This window comes from Bombina bombina, chromosome 6, assembly GCF_027579735.1.
Source record: "Bombina bombina isolate aBomBom1 chromosome 6, aBomBom1.pri, whole genome shotgun sequence".
NCBI classification, from domain to species: domain Eukaryota; kingdom Metazoa; phylum Chordata; class Amphibia; order Anura; family Bombinatoridae; genus Bombina; species Bombina bombina.
In genome coordinates, this window is record NC_069504.1 from 728751320 (window position 1) to 728764089 (window position 12770).

At 38.4% G+C, this 12770-nt stretch overlaps 1 protein-coding gene across 3 annotated transcripts in view; it reads left to right on the top strand.

Moving 5' to 3' along the window:
• Positions 1-8384: 8384 nt before the first annotated feature.
• The window catches only part of LOC128662237 (adhesion G protein-coupled receptor E1), a 267881-nt gene continuing 263495 nt past the window's right edge, over positions 8385-12770 (top strand). For 2 of the 3 annotated variants that reach the window (XM_053716059.1, XM_053716061.1), the window contains exons 1-3: positions 8385-8501; positions 8586-8618; positions 9208-9243. In XM_053716059.1, coding sequence (XP_053572034.1) covers positions 8588-8618; positions 9208-9243 — 67 coding nt within the window. In that variant the 5' untranslated portion in view covers positions 8385-8501; positions 8586-8587. Of the gene's footprint in view, positions 8502-8557; positions 8619-9207; positions 9244-12770 lie in introns of those variants that run through there. The other variant, XM_053716060.1, reaches the window with a different exon arrangement.

Genomic DNA, 12770 nt, shown 5'->3' on the forward strand with positions numbered 1-12770 from the left:
ACAAATGATAGAAGTTAAAAAACGACTATCTCAAAGAGGCTATCCAAAAAGAATTTTGAACAGAGCATATAAAGAGGTGGACAAAGTGGATAGGTGTGAATTACTCAAAGATAAACCGCCTAAAGAGAGTAAAGCCCAGAGAGGTGTGACGTTTGTCACTGAATATAGTGCTCAATATGAGGATGTCTGCAACATTGTTAAAAAACACTTTGGAATGCTAATTGCAGACGATAGACTCATACAGTGTGTCAAAGAGGGGCTCAGGTGCTCCTATAGACGAAATCGATCTCTGGGTAATATACTTTCTCCGACAGTCCTTACAAGAGATGCTTCCCAGGGTAGTGCCTGGTTAAGCTGTAAAGGCTCCTATAGATGCGGTAGCTCTAGATGTGGGGAGTGTGAATATCTGACTGTGTCAGAACAATTCACTTCGATGGTGACAGGAAAAACCTATGACATCAATTTCTGCATGAATTGTACATCTACCTACATCATCTACTGTATCACATGTACAGCATGTGGAAAGCAGTATATAGGACTCACCACCAGGGAGATTAGAACAAGAATTATTGAGCACCTATCAACTATCAGGGTGGGAAAAGCTACCACCCCCCTGGTACACCACTTTGCTGAAATCCATGGAAAAAAATTAACATGTTTTTCTTGGCAACCTATAGATATGGTATTGAGACCAAAGCGTGAGGGAGATCGGGAAATAGCACTATCCAAGAGAGAAATGCTCTGTATCTTCAAGCTAGATACTAGGATACCAAGAGGTCTGAACTCTGAGTTCGACCTTATACACTATTGGGAATAAGTTACCATACCTTGGGGTCTCTAGTCTAGTCTGTTAGATAGACTACCATACATATTGATATGATTACTTGGATACAACCATTTGAGTATTCCTCTATTTCCCCTCTTTCCTCTCCCCTCTCCCTAGAATTCCTGATGTCTCCTACCACAGTGGTTTCACTTCTTGCATATAATCCAATATATTTTGGATTTATTACCTTATTGTTACTATTGAGTATTGTTTACCATATTATATATATTGACCACAGTCCTATTTATCTGTGATGGGTACATACTCATGTAATATATAAGGTAATCTTTAAGATCTATATATATATATATATATATGCATATACATGCTCTGAAAATAGGGATATGGATCAGGAGCAAGCCTGTAGCTATTAATTGCATTGCAAAAAACAGTGTTACTCCTTCTTTTGTATCTGAAGTACTTAGATACTATAGAATCCATATATGTTTTAAAGCATATGTATTATGTTCTATCACAGCCTGAATTGTGTCCATGTAGGTATGTGTTACAACATATATAAAACATATATACAAATTAATCCAGCAGCTTACGGTTACACAAACTGATCCTGTTGTGTTCAATTCTGTTCATATATATATCTTTTTCTGTTTTACAAACATAACGTTATGCATTGTGATCAATATAGTCTGAACAGTAAAAGTAGGATATTATCTGACTCCATCTAACCCATATGTCTATGTCCATTTATATAAAAATTGGTATTCAAGTTGTTTGTGCCCATACGTATTAAGCGATGTTTGCAATGTTTGAACCAACAAAACTGCATTTGTGCCAGTATATATATATAACAATCTGTATAGTAACAAACAACACCTTCTATTGATTAACTTATATGTTTTTTGAATTGTTCAATTGAGTCCGTATTACCTTCTAAATGTAAGGGGTTAAACAGATTCTGGGCGTGTTATTGTTTTTAATGACATGTTTGTTTTATCCAATGATGATGGTGCAATTATGTATAAAAAGCACACCTGTGGCTGGCATCAATATGCTATGATTACGGCCTAGCCGAAACGCGTAAGCCTGCCAGCCAGAGGTACCCCCTCTATTCGTTCCAGTAATGACTGTCTGTTCTACTTTTTAATAACCAAATAAAGGTTATGTTTTATCTATAATTACTAGTGCTCTCATCTCCTTTCTTGCTGTGGTGGATTTTTGAAATTGTGTCCCAAGGATATTTTCTGGAATTCAAAGGCTCTCTTCCAAGGGGGACTTTTCACATTTCTCGATTGTCTGTAAACAGACAAAGAGAGAGGCATTCTTACGCTGTGCAGAAGACCTACATACCATGGGGGTGATCCGCCCAGTCCCAAAAGAGGAACAGGGGCTAGGTTTTTACTCAAACCTGTTTGTGGTTTCCAAAAAAGAGGGAACTTTCAGATCAATCTTGGATCTCAATATTCTAAACAAGTTCCTCAAAGTTCCATCATTCAAGATGGAGACTATTTGGTCTATTCTACCTCTGATCCAGGAGGGTCAATATATGACCACCTTGGACTTAAAGGATGTGTATCTACACATCCCTATTCACAGAATTTTCACAAGGGTGCTAGGGTCCCTTCTGGCGGTTCTACAACCACAGGGCAAAGCAGTGGCGCCTTATCTAGACGACATCTTATTTCAGGTGTCAACTTTCCAGCTATCCAAGTCTCATTGTTTTGGCTTTTCTGAGATCTCACTGGTGGACGGTGAACATAAAACAGAGTTCTCTCTTACCTCTTATAAGAGTTTCCTTCCTAGGGACTCTCATAGACTCAGTAGAAATTAAAATATTTCTGATGGCGGTCAGAAAATCAAAGCTCTTAACCACTTGCCGAGCTATACATTCCATTCCTCAGCCATCAGTGGCTCAGTATATGGAGGTAATCGGACTCATGGTAGCGGCAATGGACATAGTTCCTTTTGCCAGCCTACACCTCAGACTACTACATCTATGCATGCTCAAACAGTGGAATGGGGATTATGCAGATTTGTCTCCTCAACTGCATCTGGACCAGGAGACCAGAGATTATCTTCTCTGGTGGTTGTCTCAGGACCACCTGTCTCAGGGAATGTGTTTCCGCAGGCCATAGTGGCTCATTATGACGACAGATACCAGCCTGCTAGGCTGGGATGCAGTCTGGAACTCCCTGAAAGCACAGGGCTTATGGTCTTGGGAGGAATCTCTTCTCCCAATAAATATTCTAGAACTGAGAGCGATATTCAATGCGCTTCAGGCGTGGCCTCAGCTTGCTGTGGCCAAATTCATCAGGTTTCAGTCGGACAACATCACGACTGTAGCTTATATCAATCATCAAGGAGGAACAAGGAGTTCTCTAGCGATGATGGAGGTAACCAAAATAATCCGATGGGCAGAGGATCACTCTTGCCATCTCTCAGCAATCCACATCCCAGGAGTAGAGAACTGGGAGGCGGATTTCCTAAGTCGTTAGACTTTTCATCTGGGGGAGTGGGAACTCCATCTGGAGGTATTTGCCCAGCTGATTCAGCTATGGGGCACACCAGAAATGGATCTGATGGCGTCCCATCAGAATGCCAAACTTTCTCGTTACGGGTCCAGGTCCCGGGATCCCAAGGCGGTACTGATAGATGCTCTAGCAGTGCCTTGGTCCTTCAATCTGGCCTATGTATTTCCTCTCATTCTACATCTGGTTGCCAGAATAAAGCAGGAGAGAGCTTCGGTGATTCTGATAGCACCTGCGTGGCCACGCAGGACTTAGTATGCAGACCTAGTGGACAATCATGTCCTCAGTTCTACCATGGACTCTGCCAATGAGGCAGGACCTTCTAATCCAAGGTCTGTTCACGAATCCAAATCTAATTTCTCTGTGTCTGACTGCTTGGAGATTGAATGCCTGATTCTATCAAAGCGTGGTTTCTCTGAGTCTGTCATTGATACCCTGATTCATAGGAAAATCTATCATAAGATTTGGCGCAAATATCTTTATTGGTGTGAATCCAAAGGTTACTCGTGGAGTAAGATTAGGATTCCTAGAATATTGTCTTTTCTCCAAGAAGGTTTGGAGAAGGGATTATCAGCTAGTTCCTTATAAGGACAAATATCTGCTTTGTCTATTCTTCTACACAAATGTCTGGCAGATGTCCCAGACGTTCGAGCATTTAGTCAGGCTTTGGTCAGAATCATGCCTGTATTTAAACCTGTTGCTCCGCCATGGAGCCTAAATTTAGTTCTTAAAGTTCTTCAAGGGGTTCCATTCGAACCTATGCATTCCATGGATATTAAGCTTCTATCTTGGAAAGTTTTGTTTTTAGTAGCTATCTCTTCGGCTCGAAGAGTTTCTGAGCTATATGCTTTACAGTGTGATTCCCCTTATCTTATTTTCCATGCAGATAAGGTGGTTTTGCGTACCAAACCTGGATTTCTTCCTAAGGTTGTTTCTTATAAGAATATCAATCAGGAGATTGTTGTTCCTTCACTGTGTCCTAATCCTTCTTCAAAGAAGGAACGTCTGTTGCACAATCTTGATGTGGTTCGTGCTTTAAAGTTCTACTTACAAGCAACTAAAGATTTCCGTCAAACATCTTCATTGTTTGTTGTTTATTCTGGTAAGCGGAGAGGTCAGAAGGCTATGGCTACCTCTCTTTCCTTTTGGCTGAAAAGCATCATCCGTTTGGCTTATGAGACTGCTGGCCAACAGTCTCCTGAAAGAATTACTGCTCATTCTACTAGAGCTGTGGCTTCCACATGGCTTTTAAAAATGAGGCTTCTGTTAAACAGATATGTAATGTGGCGACTTAGTCTTCGTTTCATACTTTTTACAAATTTTACAAATTTGATACTTTTGCTTCTTCGGAGGCTATTTTTGGGAGAAAGGTTCTGCAAGCAGTGGTGCCTTCTGTTTAAGTTCCATGTCTTGTCCCTCCCTTCATCCGTGTCCTAAAGCTTTGGTATTGGTATCCCACAAGTAAGGATGAATCCGTGGACTCGATACATCTTACAAGAGAAAACATAATTTATGCTTACTTGATAAATTTATTTCTCTTGTGATGTATCGAGTCCACGGCCCGCCCTGGTTATTAAGACAGGCATATATATTTTTATTTTTAAACTTTCAGTCACCACTGCACCCTATAGTTTCTCCTTTTTCTTCCTAGCCTTCGGTCGAATGACTGGGGGGTGGAGCTAAGGGGGGAGCTCTATAGGCAGCTCTGCTGTGGGTGCTCTCTCTGCCACTTCCTGTAGGGGAGGAGAATATCCCACAAGTAAGGATGAATCCGTGGACTCGATACATCACAAGAGAAATAAATTTATCAGGTAAGCATAAATTATGTTTTCTTCCTTCTCTTGAATTTCTTTTTCAGTAAGAAATATCATCTTATATGCCAGCCTATTTTATAACACCTGTGTAGGGGTGGTTTTTAAAACTAGATTGCAATCAGGAGGGGTTACACAGGTACAGAGAGAAAACTGGCCCAGCTTTTAAAATGTCCATTGATTGCAAATAAATACATATGATACCCTGATTACATGTTATATTCACAATTATTCCTGCACAGAATAATAAATTTACACTTTATACATATAGTGGTATAAATAAACACTGAGGTATGAAAGACAACATTGTTTAGAACAAAAAAAGGAATCAAGGGACATGTAAATATGTTTGCAAAAGATGTCTGACATAAAACACACACACACACACACACACACACACACACACACATATATATATATATATATAAAATCCCAAATGAACTCTGCACTCACTCCACTGTTCAACTGCCCAGGGTGCATCCAATGCCACAATGTGCCTTCACAAATATCCAAAAGAAGAGAGCACTCACCAGGACTTATACCTTAAAGCAATTACCGCTTTATTTTAACAAAGTGACGTTTCGAGGATTTTAACCTCGTCCTCAGACTTTACAACAGTGTACATACCTGAATGCTTTTAAACCCTCCACCGACTATCACCGCGATACCGGAAGTCACCCGGCGTCCTGTGCGCAAGACTGCGCATGTCAGAGCGTCGGCATGGCAACCGGCCGCGGTGTACACTAAAAACAAAAATGTGAATACAAACGGTTACAATATAGAGCAGTTCAATTGTTACAATATTCTCAATGCACTTAACAATCTAACAAAATCTATTATAAGAGCCAGATAGTTACAACACTTAACATCCCTACGATGCGTGTAGATTGCTGTGTCAAATTTACCTAACTATTTCAAAACTGGGAATAACCTGCACGACGACACATATAGTGTATTTATTACACTGTCCGTGTGGGTTATTCTATGTCGGGAAGACCATAGACGACTTGCGCACCCGTATGGCCAATCATCGTGCAGCCATTCGATTGGCTATAAAAAACAAGGGGTCAGACCAACCCGTGGCACGACATTTTGCGCTGACTGGCCATACGGTTGCAGACCTGAGGTATGTGATCATCGATCACATTCCACCCCCAACAAGAGGGGGTGATAGGGATAGACTCCTGTTGCAGTGCGAGTCCAGGTGGATCTTCAATCTGGGCACTTTGGTGCCCGGAGGGTTGAATACCAACCTGGACTGGCACTGTTATCTGTGATACCAAAGTTTAGGGAGTATTATCCAGATGCTAGCAGTAATGTGTATTCTGATAGCCAGTATAGCCATACTAGGTGGTAGGTTTTACTCAAAATTATGTCTATACCAATTCCCAGTTTTGAAATAGTTAGGTAAATTTGACACAGCAATCTACACGCATCGTAGGGATGTTAAGTGTTGTAACTATCTGGCTCTTATAATAGATTTTGTTAGATTGTTAAGTGCATTGAGAATATTGTAACAATTGAACTGCTCTATATTGTAACCGTTTGTATTCACATTTTTGTTTTTAGTGTACACCGCGGCCGGTTGCCATGCCGACGCTCTGACATGCGCAGTCTTGCGCACAGGACGCCGGGTGACTTCCGGTATCGCGGTGATAGTCGGTGGAGGGTTTAAAAGCATTCAGGTATGTACACTGTTGTAAAGTCTGAGGACGAGGTTAAAATCCTCGAAACGTCACTTTGTTAAAATAAAGCGGTAATTGCTTTAAGGTATAAGTCCTGGTGAGTGCTCTCTTCTTTTGGATATTTATATATATATATATATATATATATATATATATATATTTATATATATATATATATACACACGTTGATTGGAGTAGCCGTGTTAGTCCAGAGATTTAGATATCAAAATAACAAGAGTATTGAATTGAGCAATGCTACTTTTTTATTGGACTAACTATACATTTATAAGATGACAAGCATTCAGAAGAGTGTCTTTCTTTTTCAAGTCTGAAGCAATACTCACCAATTTGATATATGTATGTGCAAAGATATATGTACAAATTCTAGCATTAATAATCATTTATAAAAAAAAATATGAGATAAAAGCATATCATGACTTCTAGAAATACAAATACACATTAATTTATGTGAAAGTATCATATAACAGATTTTTTTTGTACAACAAATAAATAGAAAAATAACTTTTTATGAGATATTGTTTGTTGAGGTATAAATCTAGCTATTTCTTGGACATTAACAGATGAACAATAAAAGATTAGCTTTAGAGAAATGTGCTTGTTCGTGGAAAGTAATTAAATGGTATAAATAAAGTTGGGAAAAACCCGAATAACCTCAACATCGATGACTGTTAGTTAATAACAGTCCGATGTTCATCGCGCCATACTTGACGCGGGCGTGTTTGATTTGTTTTTTGATAAATAAGGGCATCGTATGTGGATCCGCGTCAGCGATGTCTGGCGAGCGTATTGACGCTGGCGAATGCACCGAAATTGACGCTTTGATAAATATCCCCCTATGTATGTTTTCAACACAAGATACCAAGAGAACAAAGTCAGTTTAATAGCAGAAGTAAATTCTGAATCATGAAAGCTCCCTGTTGACTTTTATGTCTCTTTAAATGTTACATTTCTCTTTTTTTAATGTTCACAGTAGTGAAATATAAGGTTTGCATGTTGATTCTCATAGACTTTATAATGTTTATGAACATTCAAACGTTACATAGAAGGAGAAGAGATCTGCGACCCAATAACAAGCATCTCTTAACTCTGTATTGAATCATGATCCATAGTAACAAGAAACTAAATGGTTAATGTGAAACAGAGGTAAGACAGTAATACTTTTATAAAAAATATTATTTCAGAATTCCCAAATAGATATCATTATATTTTTTTCTGCTACTATTTTTACTTCCTTTTTTTGTTTCCTATATGTAATTTGCTTTTTTACCCCCAAAGTAAATGACTTCCTTTTTTTCTGCATCTATTTACATTGTATTTAAATTAAAGGCTGATTGTTTTATTTCTGTGAGATGTTTCTAGGCATACAAGACCACACAGAGAGATCAAGTTAGACTTTCTGTTCCTATAACATTCAACTAAATCTGCCTTTTTTTATCTCTGTATCTACTGCTGTTTTCTCTAAACCTGCAATCTTTTTTTATAGTGTTTACATATTATCTTTGTTTCCTTTCTTTCTCTCCCTATCTGTCTCTCTCTGTCTCTCTCTCTGTCTCCCCCTCTCTGTCTCTCTCACTTTCTTTCTCAGACTAACCTATCATTGCTCTGTCAGAGGAAGGAGAAATTTGTTAACTAATCTCTGATGTTATCAGACTGTGGTTACAAAGGAGTAAATGTAAACTTCTCTTTTTGTTTTCTTTTTTTACTTACTTCTCATTAGTTGTTTAATTTAATTCTTGTTTAATTTAATTCTGTTCAGAGATGAGACCTTCAGGATGGTGCCTACTGAGTGGTAAGTACATGTTTCTGGTGTTATATTTGGGTAGAATTGTGTTTAATAGTTATAATCTAGTCCAACCTTTTTATTACACCTGTGCAAAAAACTTCATATGTGGAATGCTATAGTAAAAGACCCCAAAAAAGTAACATTGGATTCTCCCAGAGAGGTCAGCAATGATACAGATGCAGAGCAGCAGACAATACTATTTCCCATCTTCAGCTGTAAGGGGGGACACAGTGTAATATTTAACTTCACTTAGTTAAACACTGAATATGAACTGCTTGGAATGGCATGAAGTCCCAGTGTAAAAGCTGGAAATTAATCAACAAGGAAAGAGGAAAACCATTTAAGTTAACCACTGAAGCAACATACTGGGGCATTAGGTTGGATCATTTTCTCTGGTCTATAAACTGAGGCTCCTCAAGTAAAATAAGTGACATTCTTATTATGGGGATAGTGTATTCCAGTTGAAAAGATTATGACAACATTTAATAAACAACTAGTAACACACAGAAGATCATTAATAGAATAAACCCTATTGACTAGCATTTAGTGTTTCAGCACTGAGTATATCTGATTGCCTCTAATTTATCTTCCACAGTTGTCTGCTTGTTACATTTCTGTCTATTTGCGGCTGGTAAGTTATTTTATTCATCGGACTATTGAGACTTATGTCATTTTATAGCAGGAAGAATGTTTACTACTAACAGTATTTTATAAAGCACCGAAGGGAGGTTGAAAGATGTTTTTTTCTGATAGGTAGGCACAAGCTGCTAGTTTTTCTCTAATGGGTTAAAAGACAATAAATGGGCATAGACAAGAACATCACAGGTTCCACATCAAACTATAAACATTTTGTCAAACAATAAAGGTAAATAGAATATGCACCAATGTGAGGAGACAGGCAGAGGAAACACAGAAATAATTAATGTGACTCACTATTCAACCGACAGTTTAGTATTTTAGTTGGATATCCGGTAAAATCTTCTCAAAAATACAGGACACTTAAAGGGACAGGCTAGACCCAATACTTATTCTTTATTACTTATTCTTACATACCAGATAGGCATCTTGCAATGGGTTCCACATCTATAAGCTGGTAAGAAGTATATGCAAGTTTTAAATCATCATCATTTGTTCGCAGCCAAAAATGGCCGCCAAGCTCTGCCCACAGCTTTCATTTTGCCCAGTTAGCTGTTTTCTTGTATGTCATTTAAGCAGTGCATGTTTAAAAATTTTCAGTTAGTTATTTCATATTTCCCATGCGCAAATCAGCGTGTGCAAGTAGGAAAACGTATTCACAAGTCGATCGTGATTGGAGAAACTTAACATACCAAAATATACACGCAATAGGTGGACAGAGCTTTGCGGCCATTTTTGGCTGCTAACAAATGATGAATATTTAAATGATTAATGTACTTCTTAAAGATCTTATAGATGTGGGACCTGTTGTAGGATTCTTCTCTGGTATTTATCAATAAGTAATCAAAATTATGTATTAGGTCTAGACTGTCCCTTTAAATGTCCATTTTTTTTTAAAGTCCATGACTGTTAAATGCATAATTCCTCCAATGCCCCAATACATTACAAATATGGAGCATACAAAAGTAAGGGGGGGAGCAAGGGGTTCAAATCTCTACTGGCAACCAAAGTGGTACAATTATTGATTGTATGTTACTGGCAGACAAGGGATATAATTATTGCCAAGTTGTAAAAAATATAAATAGTAGGAACAAGAGTGGGGTCTAAGGTAGAGTTTTTTTTTGGGGGGGGGGGGTGTTGTGTGACCCCACAGAACTTTGTGTCCAATCACATATAGACTGTCCAGTATTTTTATTTAGGACAGCTGGCAACCTTAGACCCTCTAGAAATGAATGTGTAGTGATCAAGTGATCTATTAGTGATCTAATGATTTATACAGATATGCTCTGTAAAAATATATACCCAAGAAATATCAGCAACCAGCACAGCAAACAAAAGCTGACACTGCAAACAGCCACATGCATTTGATTGGGAATGGCAAGGAAAGCTTTATATATGGCGCAGCTTCATAATATTTTTATTCTATTATCATTATGCCTTATATTATTGTTCTTTTTAAACATGAAAGCAGTGCACTGTGTATTGTCCTATAAAGCGTGTATTCTGCTGATACGCAGAACAGAATTAACGCCAATAACCTGTAAAAAAGAAACTTTAGAATTTTTCAAAATGTTAAGAAAACTGTTATAATTACTTTACATATACGGGAATATGACAGTGCTTAAACATTTTGAAATTGTGATATCAAATGTAACATTTTGTGCAGTAAATAAAAAAGTTTGCTTCACATTTTTTATAATTTATTTTGTCCTCTTTTTCTGTACTTTATAGCCTCTATTTATCAAGCCGTCAACCGCAAATACGCTGGAATTCCACAGCGTATTTGTGGCGAGGCTGATTCACCTTAGTTATCAACCCCTACTGCCCGGCAAAAGTAGAATATAGTGACGTAAGTTACGATCCGCCGGACTCAGTCCGACACAGATCGATGCTTACGTCACTACAGATGTTCCGAACGCAAGTTCGGCACAATCTGACTACTTTTGGTAGTTATCAAACTACTACCAGGTACACTCGCCACTATTCCGGGCCAGCGTACCTGGATTTCAATCCGCCGCCCTGGAGGCAGCGGATCCCATAGGAATCAATGGGAGTCTGACCATAGCGAAAGCTCATGTTCGCTGCTGCCCGATATCCCATTGATTCCCATGGGAAACGTCTGCACCTAACATCCTAACATGTACCCCGAGTCTAAACACCCCTAATCTGCCCCCCCCTACACCGCCGCAACTAAATAAATTTATTACATCCTAAACCGCCGCTGCCGGACCCCACCGCCACCTACATTATACCTATTAACCACTAATCTGCCGCCCCCTATACCGCCGCCACCCTACATAAACTAATTAACCCCTATCCTGCGGATCCCGGACCCCGCCGCAACTAAATAAATTGTTTAACCCCTAAACCACCGCTCTCGGACCCCGTCACCACATATATTAAACTTATTAACCCCTATCCTGCCCCCCTATACCGCTGCCACCTAAATTAAACTCATTAACCCCTATCCTGCCCCCCTATACTGCCGCCACCTATATTAAAATTATTAACCCCTAAACATAAATCTAACACTAACCCTAACCCCCCCTAACTTAAATATTATTTTAATAAATCTAAATAAAAATTACTATTATTAACTAAATTATTCCTATTTAAAACTAAATACTTACCTATAAAATAAAACCTAATATAGCTACGATATAACTAATAATTATATTGTAGCTATTTTAGGATTTATTTTTATTTTACAGGCAACTTTGTATTTATTTTATCTAGGTACAATAGTTATTAAATAGTTATTAACTATTTAATAGCAACCTAGTTAAAATAATTACAAAATTACCTGTAAAATAAATCCTAACCTAAGTTACAATTAAACCTAACACTACACTATCATTAAATAAATTAAATAAATTACCTACAATGACCTAAAATTAAATACAATTAAATAAACTAAACTATAGTACAAAAACTCCCCCCACTAAATTACAGAAAATAAAAAAATATTACAAGAACTTTAAACTAATTACACTTAATCTAAGCCCCCTAATAAAATAATAAAGCCCCCCAAAATAAAAAAATGCCCTACCCTATTCTAAATTACCAAGTAACCAGCTCTTTTACCAGCCTTTAAAAGGGCTTTTTTCCGGGGCATTACCCCAAAGTAATCTGCTCTTTTACCTGTAAAAAAAATTACAACCCCCCAACATTAAAACCCACCACTAGTGATGTCGCGAACAGTTCTGCTGCAAATAGTTCGCAGCGAACATAGCATGTTTGCGTTCGCAGCGGACGGCGAACATATGCGATGTTCGATCCGCCCCCTATTCGTCATCATTGAGTAAACTTTGACCCTGTAGCTCACAGTCACAAGACACATTCCAGCCAATTAGCAGCAGACACTACCTCCCAGACCCTCCCACCTCCTGGACAGCATCCATTTTAGATTCATTCGGAGCCTGCATTCTTAGTGAGAGGAGGGACAGTGTAGCTGCTGCTGATTTAATAGGGAAATCGATAGCTAGGCTAGTGTATTCAGTGTCCACTACAGTCCTGAAGGAC